This window comes from Trachurus trachurus (assembly GCF_905171665.1).
Source record: "Trachurus trachurus genome assembly, chromosome: 19".
Lineage (NCBI taxonomy): Eukaryota > Metazoa > Chordata > Actinopteri > Carangiformes > Carangidae > Trachurus > Trachurus trachurus.
This window is the reverse complement of record NC_139913.1, coordinates 17057783-17084681: the sequence shown is the minus strand read 5'-3', so window position 1 is coordinate 17084681 and position 26899 is coordinate 17057783. Positions and strand designations below refer to the sequence as shown.

Here is a 26899-nt window from a genome sequence, read left to right as displayed (position 1 = left end):
GCTGACCTTTAGCTCTAATCAACAGTAGAGAGAAGTAATTAAATTAAAAGTGCGCAATACAGCCTCATACCCCGAGGGCAGTCATATTTCTTTCTGAAATAGGTTTTGTTGAAACATTCAGTACACTGTGGGCACTTTCATTAAATTGCATCCTTACACTTTGATGATTGAACCTAAACTGTTATATGATATTAGTACAGTACAAACTCTAATTCCCATTCTGAATTGTGACCAAATGGAAGATTTTTTATTTATTTTTTTTGCCTTTTCTTAGCATCCTTTAATTCTTTACAGGATCACAGAAACACACACACAAACACTTGAGACATTTTTTTTATTTTTTTAATCCAAAGTTTACAAAATAGGAACTTTTGGCTTCTTATTTGACTTGAGGAAAAACAGGCACACACGTGCTGTTTCCTAACATGGTCACGCAACTGCTCTCACATGAGGAAGGACACGTGAACACATTTGCGCCAATTTTCACAGCCGCGCTCATTTCCATGCACGCACAGGAACAATCGTCCATGTCCTCGCATACGGCGCAAGCAAATATCCTCCCATCTGCTTCTGAGACAAACATGTTTCTTTTCCACTGTTGTGCTGTCGAAAAACATCCAGGCATCCGTCCAAATGACCACAAGTATGATATGGCCATTATGATGATTTGGCAAGTGCTGGTATCTAGTTTATCGGTCAGCCACATCAGTGAGTCATCTACAAGACTCACACTTGTGTCTCATCTTCTGCACTATCTGGGTTCATGATGAAATACCCTCAGACCAGCACTCTGGCTCCTCTGATCCCCAAGCGTGACAACAGGAGGGGGGAGGCAGTTGGAGTGGCAGAAGGTGGACAGAAGTTGACCAGGGTGTCATGTGCATGTGTGGGTGAGCAGGACTCTACTTTATATGCAGATTGAGGGAAGAAACAACAAAAGTGTTGGCTTAATATCTCGTCCTCCAAAGTCTTTAAAGAACAAAAAACATGGATAAAGTTTTTATTCAAGGATGCCAGGGTGACTCATGAGAAACACCAAAGCTGGCCAGTATCAGTCAGTAGGCAGCTTCCCCAGTGGTATGGACAGACTGCCTGAACAGCGCAGGTATGATGAATCATCCCTGTTTCTCAGTGGAGATAATTCTCTGCATTTGGTTATTTATGAGAAGGTGGTTTGTTTATATGATCAGCTCTCTATAATATAGCTCCTTCAAATAGCTGTTCAAACTGTATTAGGATTCTCAGAACAAAATAACACTATACCCTATAAATAAAGGCAAAAGGAAATGAGACAACAGAGGTAAATTAGCAGTCGGCTCTGTTCTGCAGTTGCTGCTGCTATTTAAGAAAGAAACTGTGTAAGGTAAGTTAAAGTTAGTTAAAGGTGTACAGAAATGGCCGTTTGTCGCGCCGAGTTGTCACGAGCTGCAACACGAGTTTACCCGAGTGAGGAAAACTAATTTGATTGGTCGTTATCGAGCGGGCGGGATATTCAAAGCTTGGGGTGAGACCGAGCTCCGTGTGTGTGTGTCTCAGACGTTGAATGACGGATTACGGATCCAATATCAGTGGCTGGTGAATCGTGTACAGGCTGACGTATAATCCGTGCGCCTGCATTATCCAATGCGAAAAAAAAAATACACACTTTCATCCCGGATTTACTCAAAAATAGAATTTTGCACAAAGTTTGGCCTACATCGTCTGAAAGATGAGTTATCACATTAATTTTATCACCCAAAGTGGGCTCAAATTCAATTTTCTTTTCTGTACACCTTTAAGTGCCAGAAATAGCTTTGTCATGCATGAATTTGGAGGTAAGATAGGAATTAATTCCTAAAATATAACATTTCTATTCCCTTATTAAGAAGATTTATTATAATATTTCTATTAATAGGCTATATTTTATTAACAATGTTATTTTATCTAAAAAAAGACAAGTAGAACCACAAAGCGAGATACAAACATCAAGGTCAACTAGCAGTTAAGAGAACTTTGATGTGTCACATGTTAAAGTATGAAATAAGTGTTAACCTTCATTATTAAAGGCAGTGTGGGTTTTCGGAAAACATAAATGGACATAGTCAGACTCCTCAGAGGATATACTATGGACAAGGCAAAGATAAAATGGTGATTTTCAGAAACACAACCTCTCCTTCAGCATCAATCATAGTACAATTATATTTATTCCCATTTTAAAGTCCACTTGCTACCTTTGTTCATATTATTCAACCAATTTCATCTGCTCATTGCAATTCATTACAGTATGGCTTAAAGGGGGATTACTGTATGTGAGTCTGGTCGCTTTTCCGCTGTTTTGCTAACCCTCCTCCAGCTCATGTGCGTTTGTTTTTAACAAAGTCTGTGAGAAAGCAATCAATGGAGCAGTGGATAATGTTATACAAAGTGTATATTTGTGTCGTAAACAAGAGATTGCAGGTTACATGTCACGGTACCACAGAGATGAGAGCTGGGACACCGGAGCGGAGTCACTGATCTTGCAAGGTTGTTTTTTGGCCAAGGGACGCTACATGAAGGCAGAGAGCCTCCATTCTCCTTGTAACAAGTAACAAGTCATTTATTTAACCACAACAATAACTCTGAAGCAGTTTAATGATGGTAAAAATGTAGCATAGTTAAGCTAAAAATCTTCTTTAACTTTCCATTCAACGTTTGATTACCGATGGGGATGCTCTGGCTAAATTATCATTAAATGTCCAGCCACTAATTACACTCCAATTTCATGTTCTCTGCTATTGAGCTATGTTGGATTGCCTACAGCATTGACCCATTACACTGCTCTCAGGGGAGCGGTATGTAAAAGCAGTTATATAATGATACCAGCTCGACATAAAGGGCACTCATTAAATGGAAATGGTGTTTACCATTCCCATTCAATGAGTGACCTCAGCTGTGGAACGAGATAATTCCTCTGACATACGCTGCAGCTCCTTATTTGCTTTTCACAACAATTATCTCGAATATTGGGCTGGCATTGGGCTTGCAAAAAAATTCCAATATATGTTATGCATTATTATTATTCTTTTATTTTATTGGGCAATGATCCCTCAATATGGTTCAAACACTTGTGGCAAATCACAACATTTTACTGTTTAACAATAACAAAACTTGTATTATTCAAAATGGCCTCAGTGCAGGAAAATGTAAATAAAAATAACTAGATAACCAAAAACATGAATGAATGAACATAACAATGAATATGTTTTTCTTCTTTATTGGACAACCAGTCCAGTGCAGGGACATATTTTCTAATTCAAACCCAGACATTTTGAAGTTCGCCTACAAAGTATGAAGTCTTAAAAATAAAGTTTTTATGTTGCTCGGCCAACGCAATACTGATTTGTCTGAGACATCCTCAACCAGCTGATTATCCCTTCAACTTAATAGTTGTTTTCCTACTGAACTCATTAGTGCTGCTTGCTCTAGATTGGAGTGCAGTGGGTGTCTACAGTATGTGTGTGTGGGGGGGTGTGTGTATGTCTTATTTGTTTCTATATTTATTCCCTCGAGTCGCTGTGACCTGATGATTCAAATTGATGACACAGGGACAGAAACAAAGATCCAAACACAATCAAATTACCCGCAGTCATAATGTGACGACCAGCTGCACCAGGGTCCTTACTCCTCTGAACGGCCCCGCTAATCACAGACCCACTTCTCTAAGTCCTACTACTCCACGACAAATCAACGTTGGCTGTTTTCATAACCTCAATGAAAAATCAGCAACACAGGAAAGAGAAATGTTATTGCTCGGCTTTTAAATCTGAATGGGTTACAGTACCTGTAGTCAGTTTGGAGGTCAAAAATGAGGTTAGGGTATTGTTCTGAAGGCCAGCTGGTTCTCTATTCACAACCAAACACATTTGTTTATATAATCTCTCTTTCTTTTATTCCGGCCTACCTGTGGTGCTTAAATGAGCATATATAATGAAAATTGTTATGTAACTTGGGCATTAACTGCCTCTCTTTGACAGAAAACAGGGCCAGCAGCACCGCATGTGTAACTCAACATGTCCATTTTACCTACTGGGGGCTTGCAGCTGTGTGTGTGTGTGTGTGGGGGTGGACAACAGAGGCGTAAGGGAAGTATTTGAATGTTCATGTCCTCTCATAAGTAAAATGGGTCAGATTATGAGTGTGTTTGTCTCTGTGTGTGTACGTGTATGTGCACAATATCTAGGGAACTTATTACATAGCAAGTCGTATTAAGTGCTCAGGTTACAGTAAGTAACACCAATAAGCCGTGTCCTAGTTCAGCTGCACCTGACATTGTTAAAGGCCAAAGTCGACTGTCGACACACACACACACACGTCTGGCATCCAAAGCTTCTTTATCTTGTGTCATCAGTGAAACTGAACAAATTAGGGAACAAATCAGTCGGTGATTGTTCTGACTTTTGTATTTATTTGGACACAATTGGTCAAAAATGATCTAAAATATCTTTGGCCAAACAAATACTTTGGGCACCTCATACTGTTAGCACATACAGTATGCCCCAGTACTATGGTTTCCCTATACGTTTTACAGGTGATGTTGCAGCCAGACTCCTCACTGGAAAATGCAAGGGAGATCACATAGTCTTGGCCTCACTCCACTGGCTCCTGGTTTCTAGATTTTATGATTTTACTCTTTGTTTTTTAATGAGCTTGACCCCCCAGTACCTGACTGGGCCCCTACTATCCATGCCCTGACAGAGCACCGTGTGACCAAGCCTTTGCTGTGGCTGCTAAATCCTCCTTAAAAACAAACTTGTTCTCCCTGGTATTCAGTTGAGTTGCCCCTTTGGTCTTTTACTTGTATTTCAAATGTTTATTTAGCTCATTTGTATTCCATTGCACCTTATTTATGAATTTTATGGTATTTTAATATTCATATGTTTTTTTTTTTTTGGGGGGGGGGGGGGTTTGAAAGTATATTTTTGGGGCTTTTTTGCCTTTAATGGACAAGAGAGTCGAGAGAGAGACAGGAAATGGGAGACAGAGAGGGGGGAATGACACGCAGGATAGGGCCGCTCGGTGTGGGATTCGAACCGGGGCCGCCTGCAGTGAGGACTATAGCCTCAACACACGGGTGCTCTTCCAACTGAGTTAAAAACTGCCCCTATTCATATGTTTTTATTGATCTCTATAAATAAAGTTGATTTGAGTAATTACCTGATCTTAATGTGCTCTCCTCTTCTACAATGTTTTAATCACCTGAGCTGAAAAGCAGCACCAGCAGCTGCTCATGTCAACAGGCCACTCCTAATATTCAGTCAACATTAATTTCCTCTCTTCCTGTGCTGAGTTTCTTGAAGTTTGGCACAGATGTGTGCTCCATCTGAAGTGAAACACATCTATTACCGTACAACAACACCAAAACTTGGCAGTAAGGGTCTGTGTATCCTGACCCCCTAATACATTCCTGTTATGATGATCTCTCTCCACATCATAACACACCACAGAAGATGACAGCAGGTCTCTTGGCAACACACCCCACGCAAAACACTCTCTAAATGTTTGTCAGCCCTGACCGTGGGAAATACACATCCAGAGGCTTGAACCGCGCGCAGTGTCAACAACTGTGTCGACAAACTGAGGAATACACATCACACCTTCATAATGTATCATCCCTTAAAAAAATATGTAAAGAACTGATCGTCTTGTTGATTTTTTGCTACAATAATCAAACTAGAGCTCCAGAGTTTTCACATGAGGTCATACCCATGCGGTCATGCTGTTGACATCAGTAGCAGCCTGGTGCTGGTGGGGCAGCCAGACAGTGCAGCGGTAACAGGGCCGTGTGGTGCCAGGGTCGTGTTCCCTCACAGTGCACCACCAGCCGGACTTCAGTGTCTTCCGCTGTTTTGTCGGAAACGTGTCAAAAATGAGCGTAGAACGTCAAAACGGACTGAAGATCTGTCTGGCCCGAGTTTAAAACATGGCATCATCGCGGATGAGTCGACAAGCTGGAAACCAAGGCAACGGGGTGAAACAGTCCACCGGTCCACTTGAACTGCTTGATATACCCTGGAGATGAATAAAGAACCATTATACCTCGAGAGATGTTCCCTGCCTCTCGCCAAGCGCATGCTGGGATAGGCTCCAGCATCATGAGCAGGGAAATAGAAAATTAATTTACAGAGATTGTTTTTTCGGTTATGAAACCAGTGCTGGTATCAAACTGGGCCAAGATCCTCTCATCATCTCCAGAATGAATCTGAAGTGTGTGTGTCTGTTTTTCAGGTGATTACTTTGGCATCCTGATGGACGAGAAGGTGACAGGCTTTCCTTTCAACTTCACAGAGAACCCAATGTACTGGGGCAGCACTGCCAACTACCTTGGCCTGGCACTCATGTAAGTCTGTGTCTTTGTGCGCTTTGTGCGCTTTGTGAGCAGAGAAGAGGTCACGTTAATGATTTTCGGTGAGCAAGAGTGTAATTTAATTTGAAGGTCTACTCTGTAGCAGAGACTGGCTCCTAATAAATCACAACAAGGAGTTATTTTTCTCCGACTGTGTCAGCAGGAGCCGTTAACACACACACACACACACACACAGTGAAGACATGTAGCAGCAGCACAGATAACAAGCTGTGACCTGCAAATGGAAATTTTGGTTTCCAAGTTCAGAAATCATTTTCCTCTGGCAAAAAAAAAACTTTTTATGTGTGCCTCATCTCTATGACAACTGTGATTGCATCGCTTGGAGCTCAGCGTGCGTGGTTGCTAGGCGAGAGCTCCAGGGTCTGAGGAGCCCATCCTTCGGTAAAAGCTGTTAGTCCACCGTTCTTCCTCACACAGAGCTAGATGCCTAATTATAGGCATCTTTAAAGTCCCTTTTTTTGTGATAATCAATTTTGCTCCATTTTCTCCAGGCTTTGAATTGAATTCGCTCTCGGCCCAGTGTCTTCTGCCACCCAGCCCTGCTCTCTCTGCATCTCTGTCTCTCTCTCTCTCATCTGTTTCCCACCAGTTACCTTCAAACCCTCTGTTCGAGTCTTTTGTGTTACAGTCGGAGCGTCTGCCTCAACCCGTTCTTCTGTCTTCATTCCTTTGTCTCTTTGTGTCGCTCTCAGACGAGTCTCCAATAAAGTGGATAAAATCTCTGAAAATAGGTAGAACTATTATGGTTGAACTACCTGTGAACTGAGGCTATGCATGTGTGAGTGTTAGATGTATGAAGGACAGGGCAGATTTCTACAGTGCTTCATGATGGAAAAAACAACCAAGCCAGATGGCATTTCTGGTTTTACATTAATGTGCATCCTTGATATAACTTTGATATATATTTTAATGCTTTTCTAGTTAGTGATATATATATCCTTTTAAACAGTCCAAAGAGTGACCAAAGTGCTTTCTAATAAAATAATAAATGAGTTAAAAATGATAACAAGACTTATTTCCAGCAGAAATACTAATGGAAATGTCTTTCAGACTTCTGTGTGTGCCAGGATGTGGCAGACATATGATCACTCACCTATTCCTTAAAGTGACACACCCTTATGCAAAATTTTAAGTCTTAATACAGTTTAAATACATGAGTTATATACTGATTTCACCAACCTACAGTGATCATGAAGGAGGAAATCAGCCATAGAGCCAAAAAGTGATTTTAAGTTGGGGATTTTAACATGGCAGTCTATGAGGATCGATTCTTTCAAATGGCCATTTAAAGAAGTGGAGTTTTTATTTATTTATTCATTTTTCATCACCTCCGTGTTGGCTTTCATTTTCAACCCTGGAGGTCGCAGCTTGGATTTGACACGAGAGGGAACAAGTGAACTTCCAAGTCACAACTTCCTTACTTGCTTTATTTGCTCCTCTGAACAGTTCCCACTGTAAACTTGAGGCATACTGTAGCAACACATTTAGCAGTCCCAGGGTTTCGATTTAGTCAACAAAGCAGTGCTCTTAATAGACAGTGAGTTTCAGTCTGCAACAGCTTGAAATGGAAATAAACCAAATCAGGCAATGATGCAGGAATAAACTGAGGCCACTTTTCAGCAGCTTCATGTTTTTAATGTTTGTTACATACACACAGGAATGTATGTGGTGGCACTGTATTAAATATAAAAATGGAAATTCCCATTATTTATATCAGTTTGTCTTTGAAGCATCAGTTATAAGTAAAATCTTTTTTTTTCTCCTTGCTCTTTTCCACCTTGAATAACTGGCGAGTTGATCAAATGAACTCACAGTGGATGCTGATGCTCTCTTAAAGTCTGTTCAAGTGAAGACTGACCCTAAATTAATTATTGCATTATCAGGTTATCCTTGATCATTTTTTCTCAACCTTGATGAAAATAACAAGTTGGCTGCTACCATCAGTTACCTGCAGAAATTCTATCTGTGCAACATTACACTGCCAGAAAACAAGATGCATCACATATTTGTTCATAAACCTTCTTTTGTACATAGACAACATGTATGAATACATACTGTTTTCTTATATAATAGCATTCTTTTCATTGTATTGTTGTTTTACTTGTGGCTCAGACAGCTGACAGATTCTTCTCATTTTCTTTCATCTGTTGTGACTCAGGTATGTTAACTGTGCTGTGGTAAACCCTTGAACACATTCTTCACGGTGCTGAGAGCACTTCAGTCCTTCTGAAGGACCTCGTGTCCACACACACATGCACAAAGAGGGCACCACTAGCATTTAGAAGTAAAGATCAGGAGGCGGGGAGAAAAACCTCCACACTGACACCTGCATACAAACATACACACACACACACACACACACACACCCTCCCCTTCCAGTTTGCTTCATGTGCCGGGCCAGTTTACGTCCCACACATTAGGCCACTTACTGACACCTCCCTGTGACCAGGAGAGGAGATTAGCCAACACACATTAGCAGATGCACTTAGACTAATACATGAGCGCGAGCTGCTCTTGTGCTGCTAGATACAGAAGACCGGAGCTAAAATTGCTGCATGATGCCGTCCTTCACCGTGGTCACGCATCATGTATTTTTGTGAGCAGCACCTCTATCAAAAAACAACTGTGGCACTGAACAGGAGGAGTGGTCCAAAACTAGTCCCCTGTCCTCGCACATTTAGTGGCAGCTTATCATTTATAGGTAAACATGACTCACTGCAAAATAGAGCGTTGATCCTTAGCAGTACATTTTATTCAATATAGGTTTAGAAAAGCAAGTTATAAGAGAAAATGGAGGTCAAGTAAAAGTACTGCTGCTGAACTACTTCTTTTTGGATGGAAACATGCAGACATGTTACACATCTGGAAACTCAAGTCTGAAAAAGGGAACATGTGCTTTCTGAGGCACATGTATGGTTCTTAACACAGAGAAAATGTACGTGAATCAAAAATAGGAAAATTAAAGGTCCCTATATAATTTTTGACCAGATTCTGGATTCCATCATTATGTTAAAGTCCTTTTATCTGCATGGATAGCAATGTTAGTGTATTTAGAATATAGACTGCAGATTGTTGCAAATACTCCCTGCAGCTTCTCTGTTAGAAATGCAACAGTAGAAAATCAACGTCACGTCACACTCAGAGAAGGCAGGATTCATGGTGTCATGTTGTTTTAATCCAGAGGGATATAGAAGACAGTCAGAGTTATTGTGCGAGTAATACTGAACGCATGGTTGTATTTTGCACGTGCCTCAGCTTCTGTCATCTTTTTTTTTTCTGTTGATCACTGATGTGATGGCATGCAGTGTAAATACCTCACATCAATAGTTGGCTCAGTCACTGACAACGAAGCTGCATTCAGCTCCTGAAACTATTGCCCCTCTTTGTTTGCTCTCTCACACTTTGAAAGAGAAAAAAAACCCTCCAGTCAAGTCCACAGTGGGACAGTTCATCTGTCTTATCACCATAACATTGCCAGAGTGATGAACAGTGTGGTGAATGTTGCCCTTGAGTTGTATCATGGAGAATTATCATGTGTTGAGCTTGCGGGATGGAGTCATATCTCCGCGCGCGGGAGAGAACAACAACACTCTGACTTCTCATAGGTCACTCTCTGCTCCGGGCAAAAGCACGCTGCTCCATTCCTGACTCTGCACAACGCCGCTGCTATTCAGCTCCGGCCCGCACTACTAGCACATAACACAGTATGTGCAGGACGCAACGGCAGAGGGACCAAAACAGCAAAACACGGACAAAGCACAAAGCGAATATTCATGGCCGCAAACACGATCACACATCAACAAGATCGCTCCTGTGTGTCCAAATATAATCGCATTTGTGCTCTTGTTTTTGCATCAGAATCGTATAATTATATAACACCAGCATATCTCTGCTTCCACTTAAGGAAAGTTTCTTAGAATTAAATTTAAAAATTTTCCTTCAGCCTACAAACCTCCACAGAGCAGAGCTGCACACATCTCTGTCAGATGTGATTATCAGACTCTTCAGGTCATGTGCTTCGGGCCTCCTGGTTGTTTTAACATTTGGTAGTTGTTGAAACTGCCTTTAGTCTTGTGGCCCCAGCTGCTGGAACACTGCGTCAGATGCGCTCCTGCACCGACGCTGCTGACACCTTATTTTTACTCCTACACTATCTCATTTGTTTTTTGTTGTTTTCTTTTTCAACACAGATTTTTATGTTACATCACACTGGCCTCAGAGAGCATTAAGACCGATTTGATTTGTGCACACCTTATCGTTTTTAAAGGTATATTGCATCAGACACATCATAATATATAATGATCACCAACCTTTTTTTTATCCTCACCTATTTAAGAATTCAGCCATGTTGTTGTTTGTGTATCGTCATAACATGTCCAGATCTGTATCGTGCAGCCACACCCTTGTCTCTGGTCCTACTTCGAAGAGGCCTTCCTCTGATGGTGGTCTGTGCAGGGGACAGGTGGTATTATGTGGTCGGCAGTCTGCTCAGGTTCACCGCAGTCACATGCTTCACTGTCCACTAGGCCCCACCTCTTCATAGAGTAGTCGGTTCAAGAGGGTCCATTGCCTGCTGGGTAGATCATCTCCTTTAATGCCATCTCTAGGGTCCTGGATATACTGGTGTGAGCGTGTGTGTCCTGCCGACTTCCCCTCCCGCTTCCAGGCTGCTGCCAGCCATGCTTTTGTAGACAGGTCCTCTGGGATACAACTAAGCATCGCTTGTGCTGTCCTGTTGTAAGGATGGTGGGACTTGAGCCTGCATAGGGATGCTGTCCTAGTTGTGATGTTGTGCAGGAAGTGCCAGTCGTGTTCCTGAGCAAGGGTGGCAGCCTCTCGCCGTAAACCGGCTGGGGCTATTCCTGCTAGGACTGGCAGGTATCGAGGTGGGTTTCAGGCAGCCAGTTATAATACAAAGGGGCGTTGTTAGTGGCTGCATCAATCTTCTTGGAATGTGGGCTTCTGCTCTAGGCTGGGTACAGTACTTGGCTACAGAGAAGACAAGGGCTTATGTGGAGATGCGCAGTACCTTGGCAGAGGCACTCCAGGTCATGCCAGCGAGGCGACAAATAAGCGAGACCCTTGATGTTGCTTTAGCCCTCACTTCCTTGATATGTTGTCTGAAGGACAGTGTCCTGTCCAGACATACGCCAAGGTACTTTGGGGCCTGCTGGAACTCCGTTTGTTTGTTGTCTATGAATACCTCAAGCCCCCTGTTGGCTTCCCTGTTATTGAGGTGTCCTGGTTCAGATCCTCTTCCACCGCCCTCCACGTTGGTTGTTGTGTCATGATAGGTTGTCTGCGTACCCATACCTTCTTGATGTTGTCTCCGGTAAGTTGTATATGTGTATAGCAAAAAGCTTCGGTGAAAGGACAGACCCTTGCGGGACCCTGTTCTCAGCCTTCTAGTGTAAGTCTGCTACCCTGGCCTTTGCTGGTCTGCAGGATGAAGCTGCGGTTTGACAGCATGTCCATGATGAAGTTCACCATTTGCCGGTCTTGGATGGTCCTCAGCAGCTTGAGGTTGAGTCCACGGTGCCAGATGGTGTCATAGGCGGCTGCAGGTCCAGTTAAGACTATCCCAGCTTTTCCTTTGGCCTGGAAGCTGTCCTCAAGGTCTTGTGTGAGGATGATTACCTGGTCCACTGTTGACCTACCCCGCCGGAAGCTAGCCTGCTCCCTGGGGAGCTGTGGTTCCACAACTGGTTCAATGTGACTATGGATCATCCTCTCCAAAATCTTAAAAGGGACACAGAGCAGCAAGATTGGTCTATAGGCCTTGGGATCTTCTTCAGGTTTATTAGGTTTCAGCAGGGCTATGACAGCAGCCTGTCGCCATATCTTAGGGAGCTTGGATCGACCTTGGAGGCACACAGAGAAGAAAGTGCACAGCCAGGCAGGATGTTGCTTCACTTTGGTGGATCACAAACTCTGGGTGGGTGTTATCTAGGCCTGGAGCCTTGTTGTTGTGGTGACTTTATTGGGTCAGGTTCCTGCTGTTTCGAACTTGATTCCACATACAGTACAGTATAAATCAAACTGACAGTGGCCTTAATAACGAAATAAAAAGCAGTTTAGAGCCTCCTCGTCCCTCTGAGTTAGCCAGGCTAGCGCCGCCTACTGGTTCCGGCAAATTTCATTTGCCTCAACCATGTAGTCAGGAAACTAGCAATGCGTTTCGGTTTGCTCCGTCCGCCAGAGCGGACGGACCAATCAGCGAACAGACGGGTAAGTGAAGGCGATGACGTTGAACTCAAGCGCTCAAGATTAACCTATGAGCTTAACCGGTGTACAGCACACGTGACCACCAAGCAGCAGCGATTAGTTGAAGCAAATGTAAGCAACCGCCTCCCGGAAGCAAACGAATCCCTATGGCTCGTGTTCAGACGCTACATGAAATGTAATGAAATAAGCGGCTGATGCATCAGGCTACCTCTGAGTTGGTTCTCCCACCAAATTCACTAACAGAGCATGAACACCCTTGGTCAAGGATTAAAAAGATCAGAAGTCCTCTCAGGACAACACAAAGAGGCAGTTCACAGATGCTTTCTGTCCAGTCACATAGAATTAATGAGGACATGCCTGGAAGAATATGATAAACTGGCCCAAGTAAAACTGATTAATTCCTCTCTTTCCCTGAAGTAAGTTCTTATAATCCTAATGCAAGTGCCAGTTGAAATAAAGAAACTGAAACTGAAAGAATAATATTGGTAAATTGGAATCAGCACCATCCATGCTGCATGCAGGTCACAGGAGGTTTGGAGCCAATCTAAGCCGACAGTGGGTGAGGATGGGGTTCACCCTGGGTAGATAGTTTGTACTGAGATATTTCATAGGGTGTAGAAACCAAATCTGGTCTGCACTATTGGTAAAAACCACCAAATCCACCTTACACTCACACATCCAAGGTGAAGACCAGGATGGAGGAGTTTTAATTTTGCAAAAAAACAACAAACTCTTACAACATCTCAGGTTCCCCACTGTCTTAGCCTCCTCCTCCTCCTCCCTCTAAAACCTCCATTTAAGTGCACGGCTTCACCTTACATTTATTCTCTGTTATCAGGAGGATAATTGCAGGACTTGAAGTGCTTTTCAATCAAATGGAAAGTTTAGTGTGGATTTCTCTGTCATTAAGACTGACTCAGTTGATCACTCTGCTGTACCTGTCCGTGTCTGTTTGCTCACGTATGTCAACCCGCGGTATATGTAAGTGTTTTCATAAGAAATCATCTCCCAGCTATACGTCAGACCTCAGAGAGTAATACCTGCTCCATATGGGCATCGTTTGTTCAAATGTCATTCCTATTAGTCTTTTGATAAATTATACAAAACCCCTTGAAAAACATGACATCTGCTCTTTGTGTTCCCTTGTGCTCTCTAATCACACAGGGAAGTGCATTAGTAGATGTTGAGGTCTTTTTTCCCAGCAGTGATGCAGTGGCTCTGTCTCGTCCACTCCACCCCGACTCCACTCCTCCAACGTTCACCCTCAACTCCACGAGTTGTATACAGTCACAATTCAGAAGATTTACCATCCTGCTTGTTAAGAGTGCTTGAGGTCTGAGCGAGTGGTGCTACTGGTGCTGGTGTGAGGTCTGATTTGGTTTATCCTCCGGTCTCTCCTCACATATGCAGGCATAGCAGGTGAGCTGAATGGATGTAAAATGTGAAAGAACATATTATTAGGAATAAATAAGTTAATATAAGTTATGAGTTAAAACTCCTATTGATAAAAACAGTTCATATTTCAAAAATGAGTTAAAAACTGCAAAGACTGTTCTGTCTCCCCATTTCCTGTCTTCTTTAATGTCCTATCCATTAAAAAAGCCAAAAATATATACTTTAAAAAAACTGCAAGAGCTGCATTTCATTTAGAGTTTTTTAAAAACTGACTTCAATACAGTACCTAGGATGCTCTAGGAGTAAAAGGTGAATGTGACGTGATGATGTCAATCAGTTATGTTATTGGCAATTGTTGGCAGCCACACTGTACCTGTTTTTTGTTTTTTATTCACTAAAAGACGTCTGATTTAAATCCAGACACTCACTTCATCATTTTTTAGTTGTAAGATGAATCTGCAACATTCACTGCACACAACCTGAACAGGAAGCGGATGAAGTTACTGTAGCAACCAGCTGCTGAATACAGCAAGGCAATTAGCAGCTAAAGAATCAGAAGACAGTTCCTGCAAACATAAGGAGAGGATGAGTGCATTTTGGACTTATAATCAAATCAACATTGGCCATAAATCTGACTGAAATCAAAAATCATTGTTTTCACGACTTGTTATAATTTTTGGTTAATTCAGTGTAGTCCAAGATGCTTGTAGGTTTTGTATGAAATATGTGTAATCTCATGGCTAAAGATGTCAAGCAAATGCACAAATACACAAATGAAATACACTATTTGAGTAGATGAACTGGTTGACCAAAGGAGCTACTTCTCCACAGCCAGTGTTAATATTAACAGCTGTTAAGTTACCTGTCAAAGAGAAACGTTGTGAGTTCAGCCTCCTAAGTGCTGTCTGCTGTGATGGAGACACAACCATTGTTATTTCTTGTTTCTGACACACGTCTTTTTATTCTATTCAATTTAGCCTGTTACTTTCTGATGGAGACTCACTGCAGACATACTGTACTGAGTCTATTATAGCTTGTATAATGAAACTCCAACACCTGCTCCTGGCAAGAAAACATGTTATAAGTGAGAACTTACAAATCAGCCCTTTGTATCTCACAAATACCTGCAAGGGGTAACAACTACATGATATATAGTTGGTAGCTTTCCATCATGGCACTTAATCCATCAGCACTATTATTACTAATCAGCCCCTGTTGATGCATTTTCTCTCCACATAATAAAGACATGTTTTCTGTTTTTCAGTCAGATGCTATTTTTCATGAAGGGCAGATGGAACAGGAGTGATGCCATTTGCAGAATGAGATGAAATGATGAAATGAGAAAAGACTAATCTGTCCTGTGTGTGTGTTTTGTGTGTCAACATGTTTTTGTTTGACCTCAGAGTTCTGGTTTTGATTCACAATTTAATTTTCTCCAAAAATTCTCATTGAGATTGGGGTTTGGATTTTGCAAGAGAGAGTTGAGAACTAATTACTGCAGCCACGAGATCACAAGGCAGTTCTTTCACTGCAAAACAACCATCATACAAATCACACAGCCACAGTAATTAAAATTTTGATTCATGTGATTAAAAGTATAAGCTAGTAAAACTCAAAATAAATGACTGTCTCCAATTATAAACTGTGCTAGAGCTCATTCCAGTGGTGAAGAGCATAACACCTATTAAACCCAGTCTCTGCTGTGATCTGGTGTCACTATTATAAGTTTAATGAAAATATTATTAAAAGATTCATCAAAGTGTCAGTCTGACTAAAAATCGATTAATTAATTACTGGCGATGTTATAATTTTAGTATTTCACACATGTGAGTATAGGGATGTGTCATTCCCTCTTTTCATTGGCGCTCTAGTGACTTGAGTTTTCCCAGAGAGCAGGTCGGGAGTCACACAGACAGCAGTGAATCACTCAGCGCACTCACCACTCAGTCCAAAACCCAGCAATGTGAAGCTTATAGAAGACGATAATGAAGGGAAATGTGTTGTGCTGGTAATGTAGTACTGTATACAAAGACCAGGCACACATCAGCTTAGAAAGTAAAGGCAGAGTGATGGGTCTTGTGAGTAAAATATGTTGTTTAGATTTGGTTACATGATGCAAAATTGGGTCAGTGGTGTCTGTTTCTGTTTAAGGCACCGAAACAGAAATAATGTTGAGAGACTTTCCTTAAAAACGGCAATGTAATGGTTAATACAGTAATTCCGTATTATCGTTAATGATGAACTGGAACAGCAATCAAAACCAAAAGACAAGAGAGGATGGATGGATGGATGGATGGATGGATGGATGGATGGATGGATGGATGGATGGATGGAACAAATTTATTAAATTCTGAAATTAGGTGAACTACCAGTGTAACTCTGTCAATGTCTGCAGAGGCTGCCATAATGTCATTAACATTTTTTGTGAATGTGAATAATGAGTATGTATGTCAGTGTGTCAACTCATGTGGTGACATCAGGTGGACATGACACACATGTAATTATGCTCAGTTTTCAGCAGTCCTATGTCAGACACATCCTGTTGATTTCACCTCTTGTTTGTCAGTTTGATTGTATGCAATTTTTTTGTTGTGAGATTTTACATTTTTAACTGCATCCTTCAGGCCACTTAGTGATAGAGGGCGAAAATACATACTGACTGACAGAGCTAATTTTCTCCATCTGCTCGATCCGTTTATTCAAATACAATACCAGCACCTGCAGCCTGATGACACGCACGGAAACACACCAACACACATATTAATGTGCATTGACACAGATTTCATCACAGCTTGCAGACTGAGCATTGTGTGAGTTCGACAGATACACAGGATGGAAATTAATACAAGTCTGTTTATTCAGACGCTACCACCATACTGACAGATGTTCACTTTGTTATTGTGTCTTACTAAAAAAAAATACATTTTACAGTGAAAAATACTGAAATGTCCCTGATCCACAAAGTGAGGAGATGACACACTAAAAGATGTGTCTTGAGTCACTGTGGAAAGGACAGAGGAGGGGAGTGCTGTCCTAATGCACTGTGTTAGACCAGGATAATGTCCCAATTTGGCACAAGCAAGTCAGCCGACAGACATGTTATCCATAATTATGATAGTTTGTAATGTGGGTCAGTGGCAAATATAGATACCACACAAAGTCAGCTCTTACTCATCATCCTGGCAGATTTGTGTCACAATCAGTGAGTCTCACTGAGGCCAGAGTTGCGGGACAATGAAAGCTGCATCACAGCTGTTACCGAACTGACACAGAAGTCAAGTCACGAGAGAGCCGCAATTTCACCTCCATCTTCCTGCCATCAACATACAACACACATATAAAAATAGATGGGGTGAATGTGCGTACTCTGTGTCAAATGATCAAGAGAAAAAGAGGGGAACGCCCAGCACAGTAACCTCTGTAAAATAAGTTACCCTTACTGACCTATAACTATGAAATACCTAAGAATGTTTCGGAGATGACAAGTTTTCCTCCATGAAATTCGTGAAACCTAAGAAAAAGTACTGACCTCGAATTCTAAATCTGGGCACAGAGCCCCCCAATGCATTGTGAGCTGGTGCTGCCATCCCATTTTTGTGCTGCTCTTGTGATCTCCACAAAGGTCAAAGGCAGTTAAAAGAATTGAAAGAAGTGATTTGTGGACACCTTTCATCACACTTTAAGTGAGCTGCTGGGGGCAAAATCAAAAATAGTCACTGCGTTTCAGCTGCAAACATTAAATCAATGGGATTCAATATTAGGATATTTCTATTTTATATTGTGGTAGGCTAACAAAGACGGCAATGTTGACTTAAATCCCAATAAATTGATCCAATAAATGGTCCATTCACCCAAATTACAAAAAATATATATTCTCCACCTCTCCAAAGTTTTCACAGAGGTTGAATCCAAAAGCCCTTGGTAACCCCCTTAATCCTTTATCTAGTCACCACGAGGCTCCTTGTAATCATTTAAATACACTTGTTAAATGGATTACTGAAGCATTTGGTACAGACACTCATTTTCATCAGAGTATTAGTTCCATAACCCTGGTGGTATCTCAATCTTACATCTCTGATCTGGTCGCATTTTGTACTGTGCTACTTACTGTAGCAAAGGTTGATTTCAGATGGTGAATGTGGTTATTATCCCCTTTTAAACATCGGTATGTAAGACATGAACTTCTATTTAGAAAGCTGTGGACTAAAGAGAGAATTGTTCAGCGGGCAAGAACCCAAACAAATTACCTTATGAAATGAACAAAAGCAAACCTGTGGCGGAAAAAGACTGAAAAACCAATTTCAACACGGTGTCCCAGATCTCGTCTCATGAGTAACATGGATGACTTTATGGCACTACAACACAAACACATCCTGTAATCCCCAATCTCTCGTTAACGCCACGCAGTTTGGTAGACATTGCTCTACGGATTGCCTTCTCGCCGGCTTCGTTGAAAACAAATGCAGATGGCCGGGGGGAGGGTAGGTGGTGAGTTTTTAGGACTGTGAAAAATGTACCCGTTGCATAGTGTACCTGTTCTTTAATGTGACCGAGACTAAGAGACTACATCTTAGTAATTACAAGCTCAAACCAAAAACATTTCTCTCTTGAATTTATCTTTTGGGACAGAACAAGGCTGTATCAGACAAAATGCCAAGGCACCAACTCAACCCTCAACTTTTCCATGAGTTAGATAACTCTTCTAGTGACTTCCTCTACCATTTCTCAAGCATTTTTTCGGTAATAAAAGTATAGTATGAGTTGTTCTTCAACTATTCTACTGTTATTGAACAATACAGTGAAATCATACTTAAAATAACTTGGTAAATATCCTTTGTGGTGGTCTTGCCTGTATTTACTGCCTTATTATTTCTTCTAATTTACCTTCAAATAACAGACCAGAACACAGTGTGATTCCCTTTTTTCCTATATGCACTGGTGCCTCCATTACTGTGTGCTTAAGTAGGTCAGGGTGGACAGTTTTATAAGCCTCATCAGCAAGTCTAGTTTAGACGCCCCACAATGTGCTGCTGCTCTCACCGATTTGGTTATGCGTCTTTCTTTCTTTCTTAATGACAAATGTTGCAAAGATAAGTTTCAAAAGGCAAGAAATCAAACGGTCACCCACAGAGTATACTGAACATGTTACATGTAACCACAGTGATATCAGATGAAAGCTGCCGCAACTGCATGAGAGGGCTTTTAGTCCGGCAATCACAGTTTTTTTTTTTTTTTTTACTTACATGTAATAATGTCCATTGAATTACCTCCATCATGCAGGTCTGTGTGTGTGCCTGTGTGAATATGTCTTTCCGTGTGTGCCTGTGTGTCTTTTTTTCCTTGATGAAAAAAATCTGTGTCAGTGTGTCACTTTCTGATCAGATATATGTAGGTCAGTATGTTGTGTGCGTGTGTTTATTTTTCTTCACAAGGATGACATACTGAGTAAAACAATTTTGAATTACATTTCTAAAAGTATTTTGTTTTGTTACAATTTTTTAAAATTATTTATCACTAACTATAATACAATTTCAATCCTCTTTCTCTGGGATTCAAGAAGTTAATAATTGGGCTCAATCCATATGGAATTACATTTACATTTTATTTTCTGTAATATTTTTAGACATGGAAAGAAAGAAAGAAAGAAAGAAAGAAAGAAAGAAAGAAAGAAAGAAAGAAAGAAAGAAAGAAAGAAAGAAAGAAAGAAAGAAAGAAAGAAAGAAAGAAAGAAAAAGATTTCTACCATGTTCTGTTGCCTCCTTCTCCACCTCTCCTGCTCACCACCATTACACACTCAACAGACAGTAACTGGCCTGTAGTGGCTTCTCCACCATGAAGTGGTCTAAATATTCATTATGTGCTGTGCTCTCAATATATTTCCAACCTAACCCATCTGCTTCCATCTGTTCTTTTTGTTTTGTCCCTCTGTCTATAGCGGAGCCAGTCCTGTTGGACTTGTCCTGACAGCCATAGTAGCGGTGGCTTACAAAGTGGCATTACGATTTGAGGGGTAAGTCTTTTTTTTCTTTTTTTTTTATATATTTTTTGGGGCTTTTTCGCCTTTTAATTGATAGGATAGTAGAGAGAGAGACAGGAAATGGGAGAACAAAGTTGTCTCTGGTCATCTGTTAGTGTAGAAAATCATCAGGGGACCTTAAACCCTTCCCTGTGGAACTCCCTGTGGAACTCCCAGTTTTGATCTACTCTCTCTTCTAACTCTACAAGTCTTCATACACTCCCTTGTGTTCATCCATTATGTTGATACAGATCTCGGGTCAACATACCATTACTCTATATAATTATTTTAGAGGAGTTTTGGAAAAGCGAAGCGTTTTCACACTACATTTATGAGCCTCCGCGCACACCGTACATTTCTTTGACCGGGCGCAAGACAGACTCATGTTTTCATTCATCAATAATGAAAGTCAGAGGTTCAAAGAGGTTCACATACCACCGTAGTTCCGACCATAAACGGCGATTCGGCGGCGTTATTCTCATGACTCGCCACGAAGGAAACTCTGGTCGGCTCGACCAGCATTTCCGCCACCACTAATAATAACAAAATAAAGATAGAGACAGATCGATATATTTATCGAAAATGGGCCCATTAACAAGTGTGGGTAGCGGAGATTCATCCACATTAACGTGAGACTTTTTTATAACCGAATAGAAACTCCTCGTTGTCCCTTTAAATACTTACATGTGCAATCTGTGTCGTTATTCAGTTGATTATAAATTGGATTGCACTCTATCTTTGTTTTCCTGAGTTACATGTAAATCAGCGTATGCCCTGATCTAGCTCAGGGGGCTATGAGATGTGAGCGATAATGCATATAATGAACTGGCACTATTTATACAAGATTTAATTAAGTTGAATTAAATGCTTTGCTATTTTTTCCTCCAAGTCTGAAAGTGTGAATGTGTCTTGCTGACTGACTGAGTGATGAAATTACACCAATGGTCAGTCAAATGCCTTGTGACTGAGAAATGAAGATAGATATGGTCAGCAAGCTAAGTGTTGGAGTTCTGAATTAAAGTGATATGAATTCCTCAGTGGTGTTAACAGGCGGTGTTACCAACTTAGCTCCTTGGTCTCGAGAATTACTGAATTTACAGATTCTTAAGCGTCTTTTTGTACTTAGTCTAATGACATATTTGAGCAAAGCTTAGTAAAAACACAATTTACAGAATGTGTAATTTGTATCACACCAAATCATAATATACATTATCCAAGGGCACTTTGCATAGTATAGTTCAATAGTGTTTCAGTCACTATTTAATACTTTTACCATTGTCTGACAACAGAAACAGGAAAACATTAATAAGAACAGTTTTATTTTTAATTCAGTTATATCAGAATACTGTGTATGCGAGCACAGAAGGGGATAACACATAGTACATAATACATAACTGGACCATCTTACACTACACAGAAGGCTAATATGACACGCTGATGTTATGAATATGATGATTAGAGTATTGCGTCACCCAGTGACATAGTGACTTTTGGAGCAGGCTTTTCCATTGAAAGCATTCAAAGCAGTTCCACAGAAGTTCTCAGCTACATCCTAACTTGCACACATTGCTAATACATGACCCAGCCATGCAATGCATGATTGATGTGACTGATTCAGTAAATACCAGTTCTATTTTAACAATTTCATTGTAGAACACAAGCTTATTCGTTCATACTTCTGTTGGGCTCTAGAGGTTGGGTTCAGGTTACCCATGTACATTGGTAAATGTGGACCTGCCATTCAAACACAAGTTAATAAGGTCACCTGGGTAGAATAATAAGCTACCATTCTACTCCCACCCCGACATCCTCCACCTCTTCCTCTCTTGTGTTTTCTTCTCAAACGTCACCTCCATTCATTAGTTCTGCGAAAAGCTGAATTGAAGGAAAAAAAGAAGTTAAATACATGGTGCGATTTCTCTCTTTCTTTCTTTCTTTCTTTTTTCTTCCTTCTTTCTTTTTTTCTTTCTTTCACATGTTAAAAAGCCTTGTTGGCTTTTTTTTCCCTCTGTCTGATCCTCCTCCTCCTGCGAATCGATGATAAGACTTTTAAAAAACAAAAAAGGGAAAATTGACTGACCTACTTCTGGACATCTCCGTAGACACACGCATATGGAACAAACACTCCCACGGAAACACACAAACATGCTGTTGCTGCATAAGCCAGTCACAAATGAGGCAGAGCTCAGGCGTGGAAGCCATTGATATGTCCACTTACTCAGAGCCCCATTGTGTGTCTCATCTCCAGCAGGTGAGGTCATGTTTGCATGAGTAGGTGTTAGCAGCTGTCCTTGGCGTTAGATGTGTGAAGGATCTATAGCAGCATAACAAACAAATGAATACTCCACTTTGTTCAAACTTATACAGCAAAATCATATTTCGATCTCCATAATAGGAACACAACAAAGTGCTCACCTTGATAGTTGTAAGTAGTGGAAATTGATAAATTGATTTGGTCATAAGACAACTGACCTACATTTATAATATAAATCAAAGCACAGACACTGGATAATTAGTGTTTGCCGGTCTGGATACAAGTCAGCAAATGACATCTGACGAGCCCATGTTAGCCACCCACGCCTGGCTTCTCGAATTTATTCTGGTTTTCTATTCACATCTCCTCACCTTTATTTCTTGCAGGGAAAGGTTCAGCCATCTTTGTTTAGCTAGGTGGGAGTGGGCTCATTTGCCCAATGAGCGAAAAGGTGGGGGTGGGGGGGTGGGGGGGGATCACATTAGACTTGAATAGGAAAAGAGAGTTCAGCCTCAACAGTGTCAGAAGCATGCTTTTCTGAAAATGTCTCGTATTAACACATACTGTGAATGAGAGCGCAGGTGCACATGTCACTCCAGTGGTTTCCAGCGGCGCCGAACACCAATTGTGTCATTTAGCCCCAACCTGTGAATTGAAGGGAAGGCAGCTGCCAGATTTTACCACATGCTGGGAAGAGATTTCATATTCTATATTTATCTTTTGCCTCTGGCGAAGGTTCTGAATGATCTCATTTAGTTAAACTACGTGAAAGTAGCAATGCGTCCGGTTGGATATTACCTCATACAGTGACTTGGATGGGTAAAAAGCGATAGTGGAATAGATACCGGAGCCATACAGAGAATTATATATATTTTTTAAATTAGTTCATAATAACCATATGAAACAACGTGAGATGGAGTGGTAAACGCTGACACCATATAATGATCCTAATACGCTTCCACCATCAAATCCATAGATTACACTAACAGGAAGCTGCTTCTAGCTATTTTGGTCTCTTGGGGCTTGACGTCCTCAAGTGCCTTCATGAGGACTGATCTATTTATAGCTATTAATAATAATTCTATGTTATTTACTTCAACTTACTCCACCCTCTAGTTGGTGCCTTTCCATCAACAAGAGATTGTCTGTAAGTGAGTATGGTTTACATACACACCACCAGAGTTCTGCTTAAATAACATTTGGGATGTGAAATAGAACAGAAGAAACTTTCTGACATGATCCAGATTACTGATATACAAGAGACTCCTGGAGAAAGTCCATGTCACCTCATAGTAAAGACATAGAAAATATCGGTAGGCCTATCTCACTTTAAGATCAGACCAAGATCAGTTCTACATTTTAATCTTGAACAGAGCATAAATCCAGAAAATGTAACACAAATCAATGTTTTTTTCTGATGCCTTTGTATAATCCTTTGTCCACAATAGTGTCATATCATGTTTTGTAAACCAGAGACAGAGCTTTAAACTATGCAGAATTGTTTGCACAGGATTTACACAAACTCCACTCAACACTGTGCTCAGTGCTTTATCCAGGCATTTGCACAAGCTGTCATAAGTAAACATCAAGCAGTTAGCCTGCTGCTGATTGACATAGCAAGTGTGTTAGCTTGGAGAATTGTATGCATTGCATGAGACAGTGCATTATAAATGTCCAGGGCAGTCATAAAGAAGCTAAGCTATGGTGAAGTAGCGCACCCTGACTGGCTACTGCATTTGAGACTAGCTGACCAATTAGAGTAGCTCATCAGCTACTGTACTTTCAGGTTTTCAAAACATGTCTTCCTCTTCTTTGGCTCCTCCAGCTGAGGGCACCCTACACACATGCTCAGCTCACCTGTGCATACAAACGACCCTGATTGCAAAAGCACCATTAATTGTGCATCAGAGAACTTCCTTACAAAAATAAATGAGGGTGAACACATTCAAACTCCCACACCTGGGGGTGACCTCACATTTTATGCAAGCACACACGTATATAATTATACACACAATACTTTATTTTTACCAGGATGGGGACATAGAATTACATGCATGATGGCATAAATGCAGCATTTCTGCCGCTAAGTACTGTATCTTACCAATGAAGGAGTAAGCCTTCTCTAGCTTTTCAAAAGATTGACTGCATCTTTACCATGGTAGCTAACTGTTAGCATCCTGACCGTTCTGTTCAGTCAGATGGAGCCAACAGTGTCATAGCCTGTGACTCAAACCTTGGGGTGAGGTTTAAAATCTGTACACCCCAAATGACTCAACACAAAGAGCCCATTAGGGCTGGTAGGTCTTTTGTGAAGTCAGTCTATGGCACAGGGGACTGGGAGGAGCAGCCAAAGAGTGTGTGTCCTTGCTTTTCACTCTGGGGGTGGACATTACTTTTTTTTTTTTACACTTTTACATTATATGCTACCGCTTTTTTGTTGGAATAATCAATTGGACAGGTAAGCTTACATAATGCCCCTTTAAATCATGCAAAAGTTTGGACACCCCTGGTCAAAATTTCTATTAATTTGGAGAGTTCAGCACGTTGAAGATGAAAAGATCTCCAAAAGGAATAAAGTTGCAGATGACACATTCCCCATATTATTATTATTTTTATTATTTTCATCTTTTACATTTTCAAAATGACAGAAAAGTAAAAGTTTGGCCACCCTGCATAGTTAATATCTACTAGCCCCCCCTTAGGAAACTATCACAGTGTGTAAATAGTAAATATCTTGTCTGATACCTTGGTCAAAGTCATCTGAGCAACACTCTAAAACTCTCACTCTAAAATTGTGGAAAACAAAAATAGTACACTGACTGATATTGCTTCAAATATTGCAAAGGAGTGTTTCATGTTTAACTTTATGCCTTTTGGAGATCATTTCATCTTCCACTTGCTCAACTCTTCATATCAACAGAAATTTTGTTTAGGGGTGCCCAAACTTTTGCCACTGTATGTGTATGTGTTGTTTCAGAATCAAATGTTTTCTCTCTTGGCTCCACCTTAGTTGTACAGTAGCTGTTTCCTGGTACAGCTGTTAGTTTGATGTAGTGGCCACCTTTGCAAAACTGCATGTGCATCCAAGTGCAGCAGAGTTGAGGGACATGCAGAGACATGAGGCTTCCTCCTATCATACACACACATACAGTATGGTACATACACAGACCGCCTCACGGTTCAACACACACGCGCACACATTCGCTCCTGGCACAGAGTGGTACGGCGATCCAGCCTCTGATTTATTGTCCCATTATATGTTTGTTCTGCTGTATTTACAGACCATTCACTGAACAGATCTATGAGGAGAGGAGTCAGCGCCGCAAATAATCGCTTCCCAGACATTTCCTGCCGCTGGTGTGGACGAGGATTCCCGTCCTTGTCATGTGGACAGACAGATGGACTTATCAACAGACAGACCTCTCAGCGGCTAATCCACCTCCAGCGTGGACACAAAGGAAAACTTCACACTGCTGCTCCAAATGTTCCTCTTCTCCTTGACTTTAAACTCTACTGAATGTGAAAGCTCTTTTATGTGTTCCTTGTGATGTGTGACATACTTTATTAGATGTCAAGTTAGTGTGATATTTTACACATGACAGTATTGATACCACTTTTATATAGGAGAACTCCCTCTATTTGAGGAGTCTGGCTTCGGAGCTGAAAAATATTGTATACAGCCTCCTGTGTCACAACAAAGAGCTGTGTGACATTTAAAACTGTGAACCTCCTCTACGGTGTATTTATATGTGAGTATAAACACTTTTTGACCTATACAGGCTTTGTTCTTTTTTATAGGGGCTCCATTTCAAGCTGTCAACAAGATGTACAGGGAAGTAACTGAGAGATTGCCTTTCATTATGGCCATAAGTTCTCCATTGATTACAAATGTGAGATTTCATATACAAATATTCATTTTAAATGCAATTATTCACCCCCACCATGATTTCATTTCATGTCAACACACATCCACACATACAAAAGTTATACCAGCGCTGACTTCACACACCTATGCAAATCATTCCATACTGAATAACACAGTGTTTGGTGATGTTCTGTCGATTGATGTGGTGTTTTTTTTAATGTAATAAAAGAAGGAGAAGAAGGAGCCCCGATGTAAAGAACTTGTTCTTTGTGTCTGGAGAAATCAAGACAAACTAATGGAAGCACTTAAGGTGACACTTTGCATATCTGCCTCTTAGATGCCAATGTGTGTGGGAAGGCACCAGCGCATGATTATTCTTCTCTTCGGTGACTCAGGGAAATTAGGACTGATCTACTTCTTTGATTGCAGCCAGCAGTAATGGACTGTAACAACCACGCTCTAATGCAGCTCCCCTTATAAAGCATTTGATTGGTTTGTGATTAAGTAGCTACAGTGCGCTTAATAATGATATCTAGTGTGAGTGATGCACAGGATTCTGTTTTACTTTTATCAAGTTTAGGCCCATATCTTCTTGACATACTTTTAAGTTAGGTAAGATACAATAAGACTTTAAAAGACTTAAATCATCAGATCCAGATTTTAAGATGTTTTCAGGACTTTTTTTTCTGCAGGTAGCCCAGAGAAAGTTTAGATCCCAAATGCAGACCTCCAGCTTTGCCCAACCCCCCCTCCACCCTGATG

At 41.0% G+C, this 26899-nt stretch overlaps 1 protein-coding gene across 1 annotated transcript in view; it reads left to right on the top strand.

The window, feature by feature from the left end:
• The window catches only part of pemt (phosphatidylethanolamine N-methyltransferase), a 70034-nt gene extending 43654 nt beyond the window's left edge, over positions 1-26380 (top strand). The window contains exons 5-7 of the mRNA XM_083993818.1: positions 6244-6355; positions 19938-20012; positions 25554-26380. Coding sequence (XP_083849944.1) covers positions 6244-6355; positions 19938-20012; positions 25554-25602 — 236 coding nt within the window. The 3' untranslated portion in view covers positions 25603-26380. The remainder of the gene's footprint in view (positions 1-6243; positions 6356-19937; positions 20013-25553) is intronic.
• The last annotated feature ends 519 nt before the right edge of the window (positions 26381-26899 follow it).